General features: G+C 43.3%; 5 protein-coding genes across 6 annotated transcripts; 3 read left to right on the top strand and 2 right to left on the bottom strand.

The window, feature by feature from the left end:
- The first annotated feature begins 310 nt into the window (after window positions 1–310).
- On the top strand, window positions 311–1,940 carry LOC134178865 (uncharacterized). Its single transcript, XM_062645772.1, has 2 exons — window positions 311–1,751; window positions 1,826–1,940. Exons 1-2 carry the CDS (start codon window positions 494–496, stop codon window positions 1,849–1,851), a joined length of 1,284 nt encoding a protein of 427 aa, XP_062501756.1. The 5' UTR covers window positions 311–493; the 3' UTR covers window positions 1,852–1,940.
- Window positions 1,941–4,966: 3,026 nt separating this feature from the next.
- LOC134178653 (uncharacterized) lies at window positions 4,967–7,798 on the bottom strand. Its single transcript, XM_062645539.1, has one exon. The coding sequence runs from the start codon at window positions 7,757–7,759 to the stop codon at window positions 5,372–5,374; it is 2,388 nt and encodes a 795-aa protein (XP_062501523.1). The 5' UTR covers window positions 7,760–7,798; the 3' UTR covers window positions 4,967–5,371.
- Window positions 7,799–9,657: 1,859 nt separating this feature from the next.
- On the bottom strand, window positions 9,658–10,733 carry LOC134178048 (uncharacterized). Its single transcript, XM_062644829.1, has one exon. It carries the CDS (start codon window positions 10,219–10,221, stop codon window positions 9,658–9,660), a length of 564 nt encoding a protein of 187 aa, XP_062500813.1. The 5' UTR covers window positions 10,222–10,733.
- Window positions 10,734–10,784: 51 nt separating this feature from the next.
- On the top strand, window positions 10,785–16,450 carry LOC134178719 (uncharacterized). 2 transcript variants are annotated; one of them, XM_062645603.1, is made up of 6 exons: window positions 10,785–10,830; window positions 10,904–10,997; window positions 12,760–12,878; window positions 13,363–13,807; window positions 14,654–14,853; window positions 15,936–16,450. In XM_062645603.1, exons 3-6 carry the CDS (start codon window positions 12,766–12,768, stop codon window positions 16,012–16,014), a joined length of 837 nt encoding a protein of 278 aa, XP_062501587.1. In that variant the 5' UTR covers window positions 10,785–10,830; window positions 10,904–10,997; window positions 12,760–12,765; the 3' UTR covers window positions 16,015–16,450. The 2 variants fall into 2 exon arrangements, with proteins under 2 accessions (XP_062501587.1, XP_062501589.1); XM_062645605.1 differs by lacking the exons at window positions 10,785–10,830; window positions 10,904–10,997 and having other exon boundaries at window positions 12,619–12,878.
- A 4,026-nt stretch (window positions 16,451–20,476) lies between these two features.
- Window positions 20,477–22,242, top strand: LOC134178425 (zinc finger FYVE domain-containing protein 9-like). Its single transcript, XM_062645304.1, has one exon. The coding sequence runs from the start codon at window positions 20,526–20,528 to the stop codon at window positions 22,113–22,115; it is 1,590 nt and encodes a 529-aa protein (XP_062501288.1). The 5' UTR covers window positions 20,477–20,525; the 3' UTR covers window positions 22,116–22,242.
- The last annotated feature ends 177 nt before the right edge of the window (window positions 22,243–22,419 follow it).

Below are 22,419 nucleotides of genomic sequence, written 5' to 3' on the forward strand. Positions count from 1 at the left end.
CAAACGAATTCCCTACCCCAATCTGTGCCAACCCAAATACCGTCTCTGTCATTGTAATGACGTCTGGATTACCAAGAAACTTCAATGCAGCAGCATGTAGTAGTTTATACTAGGTGAGATATGCTCTAGTATACGAAATTAAAATGACAACCTTAATTAATTAAAAATAAGTCTAAAAAACCCAAAGCAAGCAGTTGGGTTTGGTCTAGAACAGTCTTTCATCAGTGGGCAGTTATTAAACGCAACGTTATAGACGATTAACTTATAAAATTATTAATTAATGAATATTACAAGATGTTAATGAAATTGCTCCGCCTTCGTCGTTCCCGGATTTTCTCCTTGTTAGTCCGGCAAACCGGAAGTACTCGCGCGACAGGTACTCGGTCACGTGACTCCTACAAGGGTTCTGATTGCTCGGAAACCGTGAAACCATATGTAAGCTATTGTGACTGTAGATAATGAGCCGGTCTAACCAGTATCGGTATCGTGATAAATGATGGGTGACTGCTCGGAGAGGGAATCTCTTGTCAAGCGACCTCATGCGTCTGAAGATGCAGTGGACGTGTCGGTCTCACAGCGAGGACGACGGCAACAGGTTAGGCTTGTGCTGTTTGCACTTGCTGCCGGATCTTTGGGATTTGTGGCCGGGGTTATGTGGACAACAAGCTACTTAATAAAGCCAGTGCGAGGCGCCTGTTCTCCACCTTGGTCACCTTCATCCACTGTGTATGGAACGTCTGCTATGGCTGCTGGCTGGTCTCTGGTCGCTCCATTTGGAATCTGTCTTAGGTATGACACATTGTTTGGTTGGTTGGTGACAAGTATAGTGATGGCTGCCGGTTCTTGTGGAATAGCAGGATTGACTGTTTTGTTTTGTCATTCCATGGCGTTAGTTGGTGAACTAACTTACGTGGGGACGTTTGCATTTTGGTCTCTTGGTATGACTGTTGGTTATATTGTGTGTGCAGAGGTGGGTGTTCGTTTGTTACCCAACAAGCCAGGAATTGCTGGTGGAATATTTCCGTTTGCTACTGGTGTTGGCAGTCTGGTCATCACTCAGATCATTATTGCATTGAGGGATGCATTTAAAGAATGTGATATCAATGCAGGAGCCATGTTCATTTGTATTGGTATTCTTATAGCAGCCGTCACATTGCCCTCGGTTCCCATATTGAGATGTCTTCAACAGGAGACTAAAACATCAGTAGATGATGATAGTAGACCAGAAAATTTGAAATGGAAAAATGCCTGGATGGTCTTAAAGGCACCACGCACATGGTTCATTTCTCTGTTTATGCTGTGTGGGTACACTCCTGCTTTTGGTATTCTAATGTATCAGGAACCTCTTGTGGTGTCTCTGTGGAATACTGCTCACCCGCCTGTCAGCATGTTGGCAGTCATTTTGATGACAGCATATGTGATAGGCCGAGGTCTGTGGCTCGTGATTTCTGACAAGATTGGTTTGAAGAGGAGTTGGCTTTTAGGGCTCATCTTTCAAGGTCTTCTACTTTCTGTTCTCGCTGTATTGCTTACTCTTGATGTCACTGATTCTTGGGCTCAATACGTATCTATGACCGTACTTTCTGTTTATATGGTTGTAAATCCTATCTTTAAAATTACCTTTTATGGGTTATGCTACCATTTGTTTAGTAGTCGTCAGCGAGTGTCAGCTGTGTCTGTTTTGTGTGCTATAAGTGGGATTGCAGGAATAGCTGCCCCTCTCATTATTGATGCAGCATACAATCACTTTGGTAGCTACAAACAGTTTCTCTATGGATCGGTTCTGCTGTCAGTTATTGGCTTTGTTGTATTGCTCCCAATCAAGCAAGTCAGTTACCAAGAAACAGTTGAGACGCAAGAAAACGACTGTCATAGTGATCAATAAAAATGTAGTTATTTATTGTGTTGCTATAAATTATTGGTTTATGGTCTAACTCACGTATACTAGCTGGCACCGTTAGTTTGAATTTATCAAATTCACATCCCTATACTTGCAGGATAGGAAGAAAACAGAGTGAGGGAGATTAGTAGACTCGTTTACCCAGTCCTTTTCTCTCGTGCTCGTACATTCACGTGTTTGACCACTTGGTGGTGTTACAATTTCACGGTTTCTCTTCACCAGCACGTGGTAGCAAGCTCAAGCCTTGGAGGAAAGATATCGGAAAAGAGTTTGGAATGAGTAGTTCTGAGCCACTTTGGAAGAGATTTGCAACATAATATTCTAGTGGTTGCATGTGTAGGTTACCTAGACACATACACGTGGAAAGATAGGCAAACCAATTCCAAGGTTCCTGGTACCGGTCAGAGGGATTTGTGCGCAACCCACAAACATCACTTTCAACGCGCTTGGTCAGCTAGACCTTGTTCTCATTATGCTCCTAGAAGTTGTCTTTTCTTGGCATGGAACATCTTTCAATGATTCGGAAGCAGAGAGTGCTACTTTAGCACAGCACGTCGCGTGATTCCTGAGTGCACGGACAAAAGCGGAAAGACAACATTGACATAGAAAAAACAAGCAACTATGTCTAGAGCTATAGATAGACATGTAGTCACAAAGGGGCATCTTCGATTATTTTCTCAAGCCTAGTTAACTAGACGTCCTTCCCTTTCGGCCCCTCCAAAGCGTAGTATAGTAAACAGTTATACAATGCGTAGTGCGTCCCCCCGCTAGACTAGATATTAAAATGGCATGCTCATCAACCAAATGCGTACGGGGTATGTGCTCTGAGGTCTCCCGACCAGTAACGACGGCCGCTCACGTGACGTATGACGTACCTGCCTCGGCTTCACGTTCGTCGGCATCGGCAATCCGGGGAATGACGGGCTCGAGTCTGCTTCCGCATCCCGATAACGCCCGTAGAGGTACACCTTGTAAGATGTAAATAACGAAGAATCCCATGATGGATACTAGAGAGACTGGAACTGTAGCCAGTTTGACCAGTAATCCTTGTTTGCTGCACGTGTGTGGTCAGGTAGTCACAGAATTAATTAATTAGGGAGCTCGATCTCCAATGATCGAACTCGGAAGGAAAGCCTCTGCTTGCTGGTCGACGTCACGACCACGCCGTAGACAGTTCTTACCTTAAGGCATCACAAAGAAAGCAAGATCATCACATTCGACTGGCGCTGTTTGCAATTGCCGATACTGCCTGTGCGAGAAGACTTCTCCACCTTGGTCACCCTCGGCCACTGTCTACGGCACTTCTGCTATGGCCGTTGGTTGGATTTTGACTGCTCCGTTGGAAGTATGTCTTAGCACAGACAGAATCAACACTCTGATTGGGTGGTTGGTGGCAGGCGTTCTGATGGCCACCTGTTCTAGTGGAATAGCGAGATTAACTGTTATTTTGTGAGCAAACGGCGCTCGTTGGCGAACTGATGTACATAGGAACGTACGCAATCCCGTCTCTTGGAGTGTGTGTCGGTTATATAGTATGTCCTGAGTTGGTTGTTCACTTGTTGCCCAACAAACCAGGAATGGCTGGTGGTATATTTCCCTTCTTTACCGGTGTTGGCAGTTTGGTCATCACTCAGATTATTATTGCGTTGAGGAATGTGTTTAGAGAACATCATATCAATGCAGGAACGACCTTTATTTGTTTCCGTATTTTTATAGCAGCCCTCACAGCACCATGCATTCCTGTTTTGAGATTTCTTCAGGACTTCGAACTGTCAGTAGACAACAAGAGTACCGGTACAACCATAAATTTGTATCCGAGATGGAAAAATGCCTGGACAATATTGAAGGCACCACGTACATGGCTTGTGTCTGTGGTTACTCTCTGTGGGTTCATTCCTTCCTTTGCCATTCTTATGTATCAGGAACCCATTGTGGTGTCTCTATGGAATACTGCACACCCTCCTGTCACCACACTGTCAGCCATTGTGATGCTGCATATGTGACAGGCCGAGGTCTATGGGTCATGATTTCTGACAAGATTGGTCTAAAGGCAATTTACCTGTTAGGGCTTGTTTCCGCTGCATTCTACTCTTTGGTCTTGTCGTATTGCTTACCCTTAAAGTCACAGATACTTGGGCTCGATACATATCGATGACCATACTTTCTGCTTATATGATGTAAATCCAATCTTCAAAACGACCTTATATGCTTTATGTTACCATTTGTTTAGTAGTGATCAGCGAGTATCAACTGTGTCAATTTTGTGTGGTATATCTGGAGTAGCAGGAATAGTTGCCCCTCTCATTGATGCAGCATACGATCACTTTGACAGCTACAAGCAGTTTCTCTATGGATCGATTCTGCTGTCAGTTATTGGCTTTGTTGTATTGCTCCCAATCAAGCAAGTGAATTACCAAAAACAGTTATTAAGAAGCAACAAAATGACTGTAATAATAGCAACTCATTATGAGGTTGAACAGAACTGTTCTAGGTCATCATAAAATCATTAATTAGTCAAGAGTTGGTCTTTTGAATTATTTGAGACGACCAAATCAAAATGATGCCATTAAAATCGAGTGTTGTGTTCTAATAATCGAGTGTTGTGTTCTAATAACAGATGTACCAAACAGAGCTGTTTAGTCTGAGTTCACCGTTTCATCTAGACTATAGAGATATGATATGACCACCTGGAGATCGATCTCTAGTTCAATATTAATTAAACCAGAAACTAAAACCAGAGCTGCTTGCTACATGTACCAAAAGATCAGGGGCGAATTTCTTTAATCTCCACCAGCTAATTATTCCAGTGGAGGTTGTGGACCTCTACCGATTCTGGTTGAAGACTTAAAGAAATGCAACCTCACCGGTAGAGTTCCACAACCTCAACCAGACTAGAATAAAGAATGCGCCCTAGATCTTATTTAATTAATCCTTTGTTCACTTGCACATGTACACTATGAGAAAGCTTTAGCCTAGAGCAACAGACCATTAATTAACTAGACAGGACCTACGCAGAAGCGTCGATAATCTCGGCTTTCTATCGTCACGAAATTGAGCGTAGAAGAAGGGACGTTGACGGAAGTTGCCATCTTGAGAACAATGGAAGTGAAAGCTTCCCTACGGAGGCAGAGTTCTCTCGTCGCTGGAAAAATGGAATCGTAATTTCTTCGTACATGGAAACCATCAGAGAAACGTGTAAGAACGTCTCCCACGGTTGACGACAACTTTTCTAATACATATTGATAGCTTGACGGTGATAGTGAAGGTCAGCCATCAGGTTGGCTCTCATACGCAGTCTTACTGAGTGTTTTACTCGTTGTAATGTAGCTAACTGTTGCAGATGACATCTGGCCTGTTACAGAAGACAATAAACTATTGTATAATATGAGTCTGGGCCTAGAAAGGAAGGTCCTCATTAGAAGTACCAACCTTGCAGTGAACCTTTATTAGCAATTATGTGTACAATACAAATTACTCAGTGTCTGTGTCAGAACCATAGTTTGGTTGATCCACATCACTACTTGCTATATGATAGTCACCATAGAATAGGTAGTCGGTATGTCTTCCTTTTTGTGCTGATCTCCTGGGACGTGTAGATGGCCCTGTTTCCTGCAGGGAGTCCTCACCATGAGCACCTGGTGTCCCCACTTCATCCACAGCAGTGGACGTTGCGAGCTCATCGGGTCGCTCCGGTGCCTGTGGCCGTCTTGATGAGCCAACACTTAGCTCACCAAGGGGGGTCCTAGCAATGAAGTGACTTGATGGGCCGACGGCATCCACTGCTGTGGGTGGAATGGGAGCATCACTTGCTTGTTGTGGGGGTTCTCTGCAGGAAACAGGAGCAGCCGGCTGAATCTTCCTTCTGCCTCTGCTTGGTATTTTGCCAGTTGTCCTTGCAACTTTTGGTGGTGGTTCCATATCATCACCAAAACCACCTGCTTTATATGTAGTGCCCTCTTGTCTCTTTTCTGTGTCTGCTCTCTTAGCTTTCTTTCTTCTCAGTTCAACTCTTCTAGCTTTAGTTTCCTCTTTTTTGCACCTCTCAGCATGCTCTATCCGATCTTGGTCCATCTTCTGCATGGCGATTAGACTGATTTTGTTTGGAGGTATGCCCATTGCAGTCATTGTGCTAGCATATGATCCAGCTCCGTCATTGAAGTAGGCAGTAGTCATATTTACTGCTGCCTTTATCGTTCTGTAACCATAAAACTTATGCTTCGGCACATGATTCCAGATCATTCCATTAAATGACTCGTTCTGGTTCTGTGTATAACCATCCTTACATCTTGCTAGCAACTTCTCGTCTGCCAGTTTGTCAAAAGTTGGCTTCAGTTCGTCAAAGAAAACATGAGGCAAGCCTTTCTCTTCATAATCCGATGTACCCACTGCTTGGTCCTTCTGCCACCCACACCACGATTCTTCACCTTCAGGACAGTATTGGTGCTGCTCCCTTGTCGTCACATGACACAACTGATGCCTGTGTCTCTCGTCTTCTAATCTCTTTGCTTCCTTCGTCTCCCACTGTGCTTCACTCATCGCTGAACCCTTCACTTTCTTTATCTTCCTTCCCTTTTGTCTGCCAGGCCAAGCTTCTGGTTCACCTTGCTGGAAAGGTATGGTGGAATGGTAGAGTATGGCTTTTGTTGCTGCTGACATTGCTGAGACATCCTGCAAGTTGTTTCTAATTGCCATACCATAGTACCTTTGAAATTCATCAATCACCTGAACTGTCAGCTTGCCTCCTGGTGCCTGCCCATCCTCCAACTTCTTTGGTGCCTGATTTTTCCAATCTCTCAGTTGTGAACCCATCCTTTTCTGCACGTGTCCAATGCAATCTGCCTTTCTGATTTCAACATCTCCATATGGCTTTTCATCACACACACTCTTCCACGCTTTGCTATCACCATCACCGACAAATGTGGTGTATCGCATCCTGTTCTTTTCCATTGAACGACACCATATCTCTTTGGCACCTTGCGCCTCCATTGCATTCGATGACAACTTTGTGTTCTTTGTGCAGACTGGTGCATGAGTTTCCTTCCAAGCCAGATATTCGTCTGAGGTTTGGTCTGGAAACTCCTCTTCTTTCTTTCTACAAATCAGACACAGCTTAGAATGTACTTGTGTGTCTAGTACCTTTCCACTATCCATATGAATTGCCACTTGCACACCAAACAAAGAAGAGTGTCCACGCTTGGCCCATGTACCATCAAAGCTCACTGCTTCATCGGTGATCTCATCTTCCTGCAATTCATGCCCATGCTTTGTCCTTATCTCGTCCACTGCCCTCTGAATACTCTCCTCTGATGTCTGCTGTAATGTCTCTCCAATCTTTTTCATGTGCATATCCCATGACGCCTGCTTGGATGGTGGTGGCATGCCCATTACTGCACAGAACTGTTGTAAACCGCTGCTGGACTCCCCCATAACTAGTGACGCGAAGACTGCTCTCCTATTCACGTCATAACTCTTACCTCCTGCCTCCATCCCTTGTCTTCTTGGTGAAGTACCAAAACTATTCCCGACCCAACAACAGGACAAGCACCTGAGCCTGAGGGAAGACATCCAACCTTGTCGCTTGCTTTCTTCTTCCTCGAGAACTAAGGCGTGCGAGTTGCAGTGGAAACAAGTCACACCAAGGATGGTCAAAATGTACGCTTGCAGGCAACCAAGATCTATCATACGATAGCCCGTTGCTCTTCCATCTACGTACTCTGTCGGCTGTGGCAGCGTAGATCCTTGAAGCTTCCGGAAAGACGCCGACTCACGGCGCTGTTCGTCGTCTCCACGCTCCTCTGTCACTACTTTACGCTTTCCTCCAGGAAAACCTAACAGTTGCTTCTTGGTTTTACGTCCCATCGTACGAAGACAATCGAAAAACAACACAACGCGCGAACAATGAAGGAATATGATCGGTTCACACCTGCAATGCTGTGGCCTCGAGTAACCGCACAAACCGCGTCTACCTCGGACCTCTGCAATCATTTCTATTCGCGGACTTCAGGTCCTAGCGCAGTAGCGGATTTTATTGCTACCGCACAGTGTCTTCCTCGGATTCCCTGCAATCATTCACTGATCATGACAAACTAGATTTGGTCACGCGGACTGTGCTAGGGATGCGTCTGTTGATGGAACGTTGAATGCAGGTGTTGCCATTCAGGATGGGATCACGTCCTATCGACCAGATGATACCAAAAGAAAATTATTTGAAACGTCATTGGCACAAAGTGACGTGTGTGTGTGTGTGTGTGTGTGTCACTGTGCGTGTATGGTGTTGCAGAAGTATTCTACCTCCGTGTTGCTCGTCATTTTTTGTTTACAGTTTAATCATTTATGGTATGATTTTGCTGCAGAGAGAAAGTCCAAGAGGACAAAGTGCAGATATTGTGGGATTTTCCAATACAAACAGAACGAAAAGTAGAATTCAACTGACCAGATATCATTGTATTGAGCAAACAAGAGAAGAAAGCATGATTTATTGAGGTTTCTGTTCTTCACGACTCAAATGTTTAGAGATGACTCAAATGTTTTAAACAAAGAAGGAGAAATTGACCAAATACAACGACCTTGCATGGTAGTACAGAAGACTCGAAGATCTACCCACTGCGGTCCAGATAGTAGCAATTGCCATCGGAACACGGGCATAGTGACAACAGACTTTCTAGGTACGTTAATTATTGTGAACGAGTGCCTATATTTGAAAGACATTTTATAAGAACTATGCTGACTACTGCTAAAAACATAGATACACCATATAAGTTGCATGACCATCCAGTAGGTTATATAGGAACCCAATTGGTTCCATTGAATTGATTGATTAGCTGTTAGATTATGTGTGAAATTGAAATAAAAGATGATTCTATTTGTACTGTACAGGTACTGATCTTCCACTGAGCCCTGTTCTACTATATACATAACACTTATACTATTATATAAAACACACTAATGCAAATTATACTCTTGACTAAATACTCTAATTAGACTATACAGACAAATGTTACTAAAATAAATAAACATGCAGGTCAAGGTTAATTTAGAAAATGTCAATATACAAGTTTGAATGTCTATAAGGGACTTGCACCCACCAAGAACCCTGCAGATCGACTACTGATTGATTGATTGATCCGATAGTTGGGCACATGGTTATGGTTCTGTTCCCTCTCTATTCCCGGACGTCTTTACGTGCGAAGCGATGTCCGTTTGCAGGAATCCTGTGAGTTACAAAGAAGCCTTTCGCTATTTGACAGACCCTGAAAATGGGAGGTACGCAGGAGTGACAGAAAGCAGGAAGAGGATCATTAGGAGGTTTACACAAGCTCGGATATCTCTACAGAACGGTATACAGTAGTACAGGCATTTTGTGACAAATTTTGAGTCAACTAATTGCAACACAAAGTTTTTCAAGTGTTAACGTTTTGTATACAGAAAGTGTCCTCTATAACATACTCAAAGTCTTAAGAAATATCTGCAGGGGAAAGTGCCAAAAAAGTGGTCATACGCTAAAATACTTGTTGCCAATTCTACATTATATATATATATATATATCAATTTTTTGTGGAATTGTAAATGTGTTTGAACTTTCTGTGTTTATTCAACTACTTACCTGTAAAGGCTAAAGTATTTATTAAAAGTAGATAACAGACTTGTGTGGGTATCTTTCAAGTCATGAGCTTGTCCAGCCTTGGTTATATCTTTGTTTTGCTCTCCTGTGTTGTAGCTAACCCCAGTCAGCTCTTGCATGGCACAGTTCACGTTAGCTAGCACAAGCTGGCGTGGACAGCAACCATGTCAGGCGTTAATTGCTGCTCAGTTATCCCTCGTCCTCTTGTGAGACACCCCCCCCCCCCCCGGCTGTCCACATTCGGCCAAGTAAGGGAGCATTTCTGAAACAGTTTGGAGATGCAATTCCCAGTTGCCAGTATGCTCTCCCGGATATACATGCGAAGTATATCGACCATATCCATGTACTGCAACCAAAGTGTAGCAGTCCTATATGACTTCAGAGATTTGGTTTCTCTTTGTAGAACATCACCGATTCTGGTTATCACACCAGACTGGCAAACTTGATCTGCAGACATCGAACCTTGCATCACCTTTTCATAGAGAACAGCAGCTTCATCCAGGTCTGGATGTCTAGCAGACTTCTCACGTGATGACGTTGTAGCTTCTAAAAACTCTTCTATTTCCACATTCCGGTCATCTGAACTTCCCCGTAAAGACACATTAAATGTCTTGGCCAGCACCAAGGCACTGAGAACTGCATCAACAATGAGCTGTGCCCGTATTGCTCGAGAAATTGTCTTGCCAGTCAGCATGTGCATTACTGCATTGGGTGCGTAAGTCAATGCCGCAATTCTTGTAATCCAGATGTAGCCATGAGATGGCCAATACACCCAAGGTAACTCATTTCTGTATGAAAACTTCCCAGACGAAGGACAATATATATCAATTCACTTTCCACTTACTCGGTTACAATAATCATCAGAGACTTCCAAAGAGTGGTTGATCAAACGTGATAACGGGTGTAACATTGTGGCGACGTGCAATCTTACATACATATTTCAGTGTTGAGTAGACACATGACACATCGCTGGGATTCATGTCGATCATGGGTAGAAACATCACAGACGATCTCCCAGGGCGATTGCCTTGCATGATGCACAAGTTGCATCATCCCGGGTCACATTGGCTTTGGCGATCCAGTCATGATGGAAGTCTTCCAAAGAATATCAAGATGTGCTGTTTGACGTTTCCACTGATGAGTAGCAGTTGGCGATGTCCCTTCTAAAGTCTGCTTGCAGATGATACAATTTCAGACACCTCTAGCGCGTCCATAATTTGCATTGCCACGTTGACAAACATCAATTTCCCGAGTATACGGGAACTTTGACGCCGACTACTAGCCGTGATTTCGGTCATAGTCTGAAAAAGTGAGTAAAAGAGAAGCCAAAGGGGTAGACTATTTTAGAGAGATAATCGTAACCTTGCTGGATTGGTTTCTAGAGGAGAACACGACGATAATCTGGAAACAACGGCAATTTCGATCACGTTCTAGTCTAATCGCTGACGGAGAAGCCTTGAACAAGTCTCGAGGGAGGTATTTGTTCTTCACTATAGTGTTTCTACAGTACCCAATGCGATATCCGTGTTTCAGAAGAACTGTAAGTTAGATAGTTTAGGAGGTCACGTGATTTGAATGCTACTAGAGATGATACGCTCACTTCCCCTCAAAGAATTCACTAAGACTTTTGTATGTTATAGAGCTCACTTTTCTGTGTAGGAAACATTTGAGAGAGTTTGTGTTGCAATTTGTAATTATTGCCGAGCGTAGCGAGGCTTCTAATCCGGGTCACACAATAAGATGGGCGTGGTCCTATATGGGTCTCCATCGAGCTTCTGGTGTGTGTGTGTGTGTGTGTGTGTGTGTGTGTGTGTGTGTGTGTGTGTGTGTGTGTGTGTGTGTGTGTGTGTACACACAAATCTCAAATTTCTCCTCCCCACAACCACGTTTCAGGACAGGACCTACCTTAAAAAATCGTTTCCGTGTTTGACTACAGATGAGTCTAAGAACGATTTGTGCAAGTGACCAAACCACGAAGAAAACGCTTCATCAAGTTCTGTCGCCCCATCCTTTTGTATTGTAGCTAGGGACTGTGTGTACTTGACAACCAAGAAACACCTTCATGAGTTGAATGCCACCTACAGTTAACTATTCACACGTCCCGTACTACAGTATGATCAATCCTTTACTACACTGTGCTGCATCTAACACTGTTGATAGTCAATGTTTGCCGATATCAATTTCTATGTCAGTAAATACCATACCACTGTCGTTACAACGGAACTGAGTGCATACCTAGACTGTACATTTCAATTGTCTTGATCACGATCACAAAACGACGACTACCTATACCAGGCCTATATACGTAATCTAAACTACTAGGAAGTTTGCATGTTTACTTCCATGATAGCTAGGGTTTCAACAAATACATATTGTCTAGCTAGGACTCGGCGTTTCAGTAGACGGTCCGAAAACTCTGTTGGACGTGTTACTCATGAACGCGAGGTACCTACGGATACCGTACAACTAAGCGCCTTGCGTTTGTGAGTAACACGTCAATGGAGGTTTCAGACCGTTTACTGAAACGCCGAGTCCTAGCTAGACAATACGTATTTGTTGAAACCCTAGCTGTCATGGAAGTAAACATGCAAACTTCCTAGTAGTTTAGATTACGTATATAGGCCTGGTATAGGTAGTCGTCGTTTTGCGATCGTGATCAAGACAATTGAATTGTACAGTCTAGGTATGCACTCAGTTCCATTGTAACGACAGTGGTATGGTATTTACTGACATAGAAATTGATATCGGCAAACATTGACTATCAACAGTGTTAGATGCAACACAGTGTAGTAAAGGATTGATTATCCTGTAAGTATGGGATGTGTGAATAGTTGATTATAGGTGACATTCAACTCCTGAAGGTATTTCTTGGTTGTCACGAAAAGGATGGGGCGACGGAACTTCTTGAAGCATTTTCTTCGTCGTTTGGTCACTTGCCACACACACACACACACACACACACACACACACACACACACACCAAAAGCGCGATGGAAAGTCATATAGGACCACGCCCATTTCTGTTGTGCGACCCGGATTAGAAGCCTTGCTACGCTCGGCAATAAATCTAAATCCTAGGAAATGAACAGCACTTGAATCGGTTAGTTAATCAATTATAAGGATTGTAGAATAATATTCAATGGCTATAGTGTGGAATTTATAATAACTTGACAAAATAGAATTGACTGTTACTGCATGTACTCGTTTTGATTGTTTGTCATTGAGACGTATGATCTAGGCAAATATGAAGTTTAAGAAGACGTTGTCAGAACTCAAACCAATCAAAGTGCAGAGACCATGGCATAGAATTGGGATTGACCTTGTTGGTCCACTGCCTGTTACTACTTTTGGTCACAAGTGAGCTTTTATGAATTCAGCATGTGTGCATACAGGTTGTACCCAATGACAATACACACTTGTCTATCCATATCTAAGGATAGTATATGCAGTACAACAAAAATACATGAATTAATACGTACTACAGGACAGACAAGCAGACAGACAGACAGATATCAGACTCTCTCATGTTGGATACTAGCATAGTTGTTTTCACTTCACTGTCATGTAGAGTTAAAGTTCGTTATCAATAGTGAAATACCTTTGACAGACAGACAGACAGACAGACAGACAGACAGATATATCAACTGATAAATATCGGTTATCATAAAAGCTCATATAGAAAGTAGGAACAAACTAATATGGATTTTTTCTTTTGTGTATAAATCAATATCATTAATTAAATATCTTACTTTAAGCATATTTGTCTGACATAATTAGTTCTATATAACAAAAGTATTGAAATGTGATACTCAGCAGATTTTTACATCTATTTTTGCATTAGGTATATTATGACGTGCATTGACTACTACATTGAATGGGCAGAGGCTGGTGCTCTGTGTACTAAATCTTCTTCTGGAGTAGCTCAATTTCTTACTACATTGTTCTGTCGGCACGGACTGCCTGTTCACAAAATGTCGAGATCTGACCAAGGAAGAGAGTTTGTAAACAGTCTGAATGGAGAGTTGTTCAAGCTGACTCGAGTAAATCACATTATATCTACAGCCTATCATCCACAAACAAATGGCCTTGTTGAAATGTTCAATGAAACCCTTCAGAGGTCATTTCTGAAATTGTTAGAGAGAATCAAGGCGACTGGTGCAAGTATTTGGAACAAGTTGTTTTTGCCTACAGTACGAGTAAACAAGCCTCAACTATGTACTCTCCATTCTTTTTGTTCTATGGTCGAGAGCCAAGACTTCCAGTTGAAGTACTTACAGAGACAAAAGGTTAGGTGCACACTCTTTCTACTACAGTATATACGTGCTTTTCCCTACCATCTTGCTACAAGAAAATGCTATTGAATGATTACTAGTAATAACTTGGGAATACAGTTTTGTTGTATTTATAATTTTTTGTTATGTTAGTGTGTTTGTTTGTATGCCTCCTCTTCCTCCCTTCCTCCATCCCTACCTTGCCTCCCTCGCCTCCCTCCCTCCCTCACCTCCCTCCCTCACCTCCCTCCCTCCCTCCCTCCCTCCCTCACCTCCCTCCCTCCCTCCCTCCCTCCCTCACCTCCCTCCCTCACCTCCCTCACCTCCCTCACCTCCCTACCTTGCCTCCCTCCCTCACCTCCCTCCCTCGCCTCCCTCCCTCACCTCCCTCCCTCGCCTCCCTCCCTCGCCTCCCTCCCTCACCTCCCTCCCTCGCCTCCCTCCCTCACCTCCCTCCCTCACCTTCCTCCCTCACCTCCCTCCCTCACCTCCCTCCCTCTCTCTCTCTCTCCCCCTCTCCCTCTTCCTCTCTCTCTCTCTCTCTCTCTCTCTCTCTCTCTCACACACACACACACACACACATGATAGTAGATTTATTGTCTAGAAAATTTGACTGATGATACCTGTACATGCAACTTCTCTGTCTGCCGAGGATCTTGATGCAGCAATTGAGGAAATTGTTCAGCTTAGAAAGACAATAGATATAGACGTCAAGAAAAACATATCAGTGGCACAACCCTCCCTTCTTCTCTCTCTCTCTCTCTCTCTCTCTCTCACACACACACACACACACACACACACACACACACACAATAGATTTATTGTCTAGAAAATTTGACTGATGATATCAGATTTCTTTAGATTAAAATGGTTCTCGAATGGAGTCATCTTGGACCTGTTGGACCAAGAACGATTGCAGTGCTGCTTGGCCTCCCCTACAGTGTTCTTGGAGATGGCAATTGTCAGTTTAGGGCTGTTGCACACCAAATCTATGGCAGTGAGACTTACCATGTCTTTGTCAGAAGACAAGCAGTTGAATTTATATCAAAGTGTCACAGCAGGTACCATATGATTTAAAATACTAAAATTACAAATTAATTTAGATAGGAACAGTTTACTAAGTTCACTTTTCACCTCTAAAAGTTTAGGCGTAAATTACAGTTGTGTCTAGACAATGTATCCACCACTTTGTTAGGACTAGCTCAAAACGAGTAGTCTGACTGTGACAGATTGGTGCATGCGTTGATTTGAGTTTCCTTTAGTAGAAGTTTTCGCCTTGAGCATACGCGCTTCTCTAGGGCTTCTCTGGTCAGGCACCGCGTACATCAAAGGTGCATGCACGCAAATTGTAGAGAAGGGAGAGAGGAGTGACGCACGACCTATTCCTGAGGCGTATAGTGTATCTGTAATAAATTACACTAATGTTGAGTACAAACACCGCAAATATATCCTGTCATCTAAAAAAGACGCCAACAAAGCGAGTTGAAGTCTTCAGTGCTTGCATGCAAGACGGTAGAAAAGTTACTCGCAAGACGGACATTGTGTAGCTTACATTTCCAGAATAGACGTATGCAAGGAGACACTAAAATTTTAGTCTAGACATCCGCCGAGTGGGCCGAGATTCTTAGAGTACACTCTACAGGTTTACGCGCGGTCTACATCATGTTATTACACAACCACCGGGTGACCGGATATCCTGTCGTTTACGTCAAATGGTTACGTTTGTCTCGAATGGTTACTTTTGAATCAGGCAGACGGTGCAAGATGCTCTATTTAAGCGTCTAGTAACGTAGCATTCTATCAGTGCCTATTTCGGTCAGTGCCGTGTGCATTACAGTCAGTGTCTAAGAACGAGCTACTACTGCACTCAACATGGCGTCACGTGAGAGAAAGAATTTGACATTACTACCAGCTATTCTCTTCATTGCCGTCATAGAACGGTAGGTTAAGCCAGAAACAAGAAAGATATGATAAATGTGTGCATGCTATGTATGTATACAGCTATTTAGAGTCTGTGCATTTTCAAGTACAAAAACATGACCCTTGATGATGATGCTTTATTTATCCATGGAATAACCTTCAACTACTAGAGTCGGTCTTCCAGGCACCGTGCATATATCGATGTTGTTCTATTCTATTCTAGTATTGGGCATCTGTTGAGGGACAAAAGTGGCAAGAGAAACATCTCAAGTTTGGAGGGAGACGACGATTACTTTCTGTAATAAACATATTGGTTGGCTGATGACTCCGCGTGTCAACTCCAACAAGCTCAGTCCTCAACGAAATTCGGTGTCCACGAATACAAATCTTGTTATTAGCATGCATCTTCTTAGTTACGACCACAAACATGTATCTATATATCTATACATACAGGTTTTTCAAGTTATGAATATTTATCTATACGCGTATATCACAATAGTTACATTTCGGAGTGCTTTGACGGTATAGCTCCAGAAATACGCACGTAATCTGATTGCAAATAAAGAAACTGTACAGTGCAGTGTATAGTTTACTATTACTAGTAACATAGAGATGTATAGAGAGAGAATAGACTCTAGTTATCTAATTATACAAAGACTATTTGTGTCTGAAGAAGCAGTAAACGCTGGACACAGTCATGCATGTTCGCGGGGTGCCAGGCTACTCTCTGGGTTCACATGTTCCGCTCACCTCAAAACCGCTGATTACTGCATTCTACCGAGCGTGCATGTTTCCGTCCGCGTCCGTCTCTGTTCAATAGTTTGGCTGCGGTGTCTGGAGCTCTTTTTGGCTGGTTCCCAAGGCGTGCCTGTAGTAACCAGCTGCAGAGCCATATATCTAGACGGTTCTGTTAGTAACTTTCTCGCTGTCGAAAAATGTGCAAAAACTTACTAGGTACGCTCTGTATTTTGGAGACGGTAAAGAGCAGAACAATTTTGTCCGCGTGAATTGCGTCTTCACCATGCAGAGCCACTTTTACAGAGTGCCATGCTGCATCGGATACCTCTAGCAAAGGATATCCCGGATGAGGAAGACCATCTGATTTCATGCTAGGCTACGATTAGTCAGCGACAGCGAGCAGTTTGCCGCAGAAAAATTTTCTAGTTCCTGAGGCGTGCCGCTGGCACTCGGAGCGTGCCGTTTTTGCCGCATGGCAATTTGTTCGCAATTTGCCGTTGCCGTTCATTTCTGATGAGCGGCGTGTCGCTTGTTGCCGCTCAGCTGAACGGCACATATGGTGAATCAGACCTAGACACATATTTTAGGAGGCACGACATAGACGCCGAGCTGCAGTCACTTGATGCATCCTGTTTCCTTTTCTTGTTCGAAAACTAGTGCGTTAATTAAAATTACAATATGCTAGCTACAAAGGACTGAAACAGGAAAAGGGCGTGGCAGAAGACATATCTAGCAAATCCCGTCTTTCCCTCCTTGACTCAAATTATCTAGCAGCTAATTTCATTCTATTTCTACACACAATCTTGCAACGATAGCATACAGACAGCTGGAAAGTCACGATGCCTAGACGTGAAACGATGACCTTGTCGCTCCTGCCAGCTATCTTCATAGTAGCTGTCATACATGCGGCATCAGACGGGTATGTCTAGTACAGTGTATAGTGTACACGTTGCTGTATACGCAGTGGTTACACGGTATCTAGTACACAGCAACTAAAATTCGTTAGCTACTAAAATGTAGTCCACTATACCTAGAACCAAGTAGTATAATCTCTAGGTGTACTGCATGTACTACTTACAGTTTACTTCAGTGTGGATGCATGTTTTGCATAGCATGACTACCATATGGTAACTAGAGTTGATTCAGTCGTTTTACTTTTTCGCAGAATTCGGCGATTGTTACGGATTACTGGACTTATACGAAAACAACGCCGCTCACGAGAGGACAAAACCAAAAACGACAGAAAAAATATGTACAGTCCACTACATATGTATAGCAATTAACTAGCATACAGTGTACAAGAAGTAACTATCTGCTGCACGTGCATATAACAAACAAAGTGCTGTAACAGTTTTAGACATATTTTTGGATTTTTCTTGCAATTTCAGTACATTGGTCAAGTTTTCAGTCTATAGAATAGCATTATTTTCAGAAACAGTCACAAGCAAGAGTCCAGTAGTCTCGCGTAGCCAGACCCTTTTCTCGCGTCACCCTAGGGTCTGTACGACGCGGAAAAGGGTCTGACTACGCGAGACTAAGTCCTAGGTAGCATGATGCCGATTACAGCCAAAACAAGAAGCCCTACATTTTAATTAAGTTAATTAAGCGATACTTAATGTATCAAGACATATCACAGGATGTACTTGTATGGTACACAACGGCGCGACAATCTTCGTGTCAGAGTGATCATATCACTCAACGAATACGGTGCCCATGCATCTGAGAGTATTCACCAACTGCATGGCTTTCCATGGCCAGTAAGCTATATCTGTAAGTCTTTGCGTAAAATTTCTATAGCTAGAAGTTAGGATACCTTCTGGTAAAACAGAAAACGGTAGACTACTAGTCTAGTTCTAGACCTTTTCACAGGGCGTGGCACTAAGACGTCATCGCCTACCGCGGCGACGATTTGGTTCGCTTTTGATGCATTGGCGTTTGTTAACCGCGTGAGTCTAGAGCCAAAGCAACAATGTTTCTTTTCGAACTTTTACCGGCGCGTACAGCGATGCATCGAATCAGGTGAGGCCTCATTACAACTCGGCTCTTGTGTGTTTGCATGTTTTGCAGTGATGAACAACCTCTTTCTGATCTCTTTCGTGACTCTGCTACGTCATTTTGAGTGATGATGTAACATTGATAGCCACGTCCCCAGACTCTCTCGCGCTAGTCTTGTCTGGTACCCGTATGACAATTCCACGGGCACAGGACAAGACTAGCGCGAGAGAGTCTGGGGATGCGGCTATTGACAGACGTCAAATGCGGGTACAAACATGCGTACGTACTATAGATGATGCGTGTTCTGGTAGTGTACGCACTTACCAAATGGTTTGGTTTGTATTTCCGGAATACTTCCTAGACAGTGTGGTTTGTACCTCCTGAATACTTCCTAGAAAGTGCGGCGTTTAGGGAATGACTGACGTGAAGAGGAAGCCTTTAGACAAGTCTGGTGGTACTGCGTGGCTAGACAGTCTAACGAATACGGTACCCATGCATCTGAGAGTATTCATCTACTGCATGGCTTTCCAGTAAGTTATATCTCTAAGTCTTTGCGTAAAATGACCATAGCTAGAATTTAGAATACCGTCTAGTCGAACAAAAAATGGTACTTCAACTACTTGTAGAATTGGCGATCTTAGCGAGGCTTCTAATCGGGGACGCACAACAGAAAGGGGCGTGGTCCTTATAGCAATCCATCCAACTCTAGACCTACTTCAAAATATCGTGTCCGTGTCCGATTATGTCAAATTCTCTCTATTGTTTTTATGCAATCCCTACATTTGTCGTCATTTCTATATAATATATGTTTTTAATTGTAATGTCTACATATCTAAAGAAAAGTGCTCTATGCATGGACGCAGCCGTATGATTGTTTGTTCCTTAGACGTGTGGTCACAAACCGCTATCTGTACCTTTTCACTCCTAAAGCACGCGACCTTTTCTACTTCGAAAATCAACTAGTACCCTTGCATGGCGGTGGCTGGTTTCTTGTACTTTGTTTTGTGCTGGCGTTCGTCTGTAGGTCGTAACGTCACAAAATGTTTGTTCCTCATGCATTCGCAAACCGCTGCAATTTTGTGCTCCATGCACCTCTAGTTAGCTAGCACGCAGCCTTTTCTCACTTTGAAATATGGTGTCGTTCGCGGTAGTGTGCAGGTCCCCTGCATCTATGCGTTCGTCTGTAGTTCGCAAAAGTTGACATTGCAGCAGGAAAGAGACGACGAAGCACATGCAGCACATGTGTCCGTCGACGGATCGCGAAAGCTTCTTCTAAATCGGGACTGTCGAAACAGCTTCAAGTGAATACTTGCTCACGTAGACAGGGTTACATATTATCTGGTATTTTGTGTTTTCTCCGCCCAATAAGCGAATTGTATGATGTCCCAATTATATATACGCGAGATTTGTGTTAATTAAATAACAAAAGTTGCCCAGGCGAAGAATGGGCTAATCAGCTAGTATATATATATATATATATATATATATATATATATATATATATATATATAACTCTCAAAGTTGTAATATAATTATAGTCCCACCACCTAGAGGTGAGCGCATAATACAACTCTAAACATACATGTATGAGTCCCATTTATCAGAAACAGAGCTAACAGCTATATATATATATATATATATATATATATATATATATATATATATATATATATATATATGTATGTATGTATGTATATATACACACACATAATTCGAAAGACTAAAAAGTACCATGTATGTGACGTCATTGGTCCATTTTAATGTATTACGCACCGCCCACCTTTATGAAGCCAGGCTACGGGCCTGTGCAGTGTAGGATAGACTCTAGGAGAGAGCCTATAGACGCATTTGACCTATGCAGACCGCTAGATTGAAACACCAGCAGCGTCACTGTCATCGTACTGCTTCGAGAGAATGAAAATTCGCGTACATATTACTCCGCACGCGAGTGCGCATGCGAAAGCGCTTCTCGCTTTCTTTTCTACGCGCACAGAGGGCCTGGTTACGAGGCTTTGAGGCTACGAGGCTTTGAGGCTACGAGGCTACATACGCACAACGTGTGTGTGTTCCCTTCTAGGAAATGGCTTCAAACAAGTACAAGCAACAAGACGATGGGGACAGTAGTGGAAACGAAGAGGAACCAGTTGGTCAGTCTCCAACCGGCAATCCCAAGTTCGTCATCAACAAGACACCAAATTTCTCGGGTTCTGTCATCAGCACTCTTTGCGTGTCCGACGACCTGCTCGTCGCTGCGGCACGAACACGATACAAACCGACCCAGAATACTACTTCCCAGTCCATCCACTGCTGGTGTTTCGCCACTCACGGCCTCCAGAAGTACGACGCGAAAGAAGTCTGTCTCCTCCTGGAGTGCCTACCGGATGAAGATACCGTCCCTGAGCTAGTTCTCCGCTACTTAACACTACTGCACGACAACACAAAGCGAGGAACAAAATTGAGTGAAGGCTCGTTCACACCACTTCCTGGTGACTCCGACGTCGCAGGTTTCGTCCACATGCGACGACGCCCATCACAAGCCGTCGGAAATCTCATGATTCCAACTGTACCTCATCTCTTTTCGATTCTCATCAAAAAGGAAGAATTATTTTGGATCGAAAAGAAGCTGACTGACCGTCTCATGCTCAAGTTAGGTCGCCTGCACAGCTGTTACCCTTTTCCGCTCTGGTGTCCATGTGACCGAAGACCCGTATGTGATGGTTTTCATGACAGTGTACTAGCAAGCCAACGAGTTAACCGCCTGCCTGATGTAGTCACTCATGCTGATAATAACGCCAAGATAGTCACCATGTACTTGCCAGATGCATGTCATCCGCAGATGCTGGAAATTTTAGAAGACAAACACAGAAAAGGAAAGGACACGGAAAATCTCATATTCGTTACCGATATCAGTGACCTTGCTGATGGTCACATGGTGTATTGTCCAGACAAGGAGTTTTACTGTATCTCAAACCACAACCAGGAGCCGATTATACTCGGGCTCACTTTTGTTAATATCACCGTGCTACCGAGTAACGATTCAACAACACCATCAGGAGCGATTCCCACTGAAGACGGGGTCGTTGTGGCTGTTACATCGGACGAATTTTGTGACTTAAGCAAGGCTTTACGTGAGAAAAAAGAATTTCGACTAGAATCAGATTTTGGATTATACATCAAGTGGATTAGCAGCCCCATCAACAAGACCGTTACTACTCACTGGATCAGTCCTATTGATGGCAAGTCTATGTCCGACCTGCGAGCACAAAGAAGGGATGATGTCCGTGTAGTTTCAGACAAAGATGGCGTCTGTCTATTGGCCATAATACAAATATCAAATAATCAAGATATTCGAGTAGCGGGAATCAACAAAATCCAGGTAGCAAAACTGGTTGAGACCGTTAGCCAGGCTGTAGTTTGCTTACTGAAACCGTTCTGGGAATCATCGGACTTGAATGGGATCGAGAAGATTGGATTACGGGTTTTTGCCAGGCCGGGTATTTCCCATGGCATTTACTCATGTGGCTCACAGCCACTAAAATTACCTACCAAATGCTGTCAGGCTCTCAGGCAGCACCTTTTTAGCGTGGAATTCCCAAAGGTTCAAAACTCGATTACATTTGAGTTGACGTTCCAAGTGAAAGAAAAGCTGAGATCGACATCAGACTTATAAAGTAATGAAAAAATTGCTGTGTGATTTTGGTGTTTGTATGATTTGTTGTGTATTGGTATTCTGTTATCGACCGTTGGTAATATTTGCAGCTGGCTGAATTCGAATTGTACATTTTGATGTTACTGTCTCTACTGTTTATTTCATTGATTTTCCTGCTCCTCATGTAGCGCACGTGCACTTTTTGTTTCCACAGTCAATTGGACTTACTCTATCAAGTGCTTCTCACACTATTGATGTACTCTGTGCCCCAAAAGAAGACGTCACTCTACCTACTTGTTTCGCCCATTGTACATTGGCAGGTTAA

The sequence above is a fragment of the Corticium candelabrum genome, chromosome 4, assembly GCF_963422355.1.
Source record: "Corticium candelabrum chromosome 4, ooCorCand1.1, whole genome shotgun sequence".
NCBI classification, from domain to species: Eukaryota; Metazoa; Porifera; class Homoscleromorpha; order Homosclerophorida; family Plakinidae; genus Corticium; species Corticium candelabrum.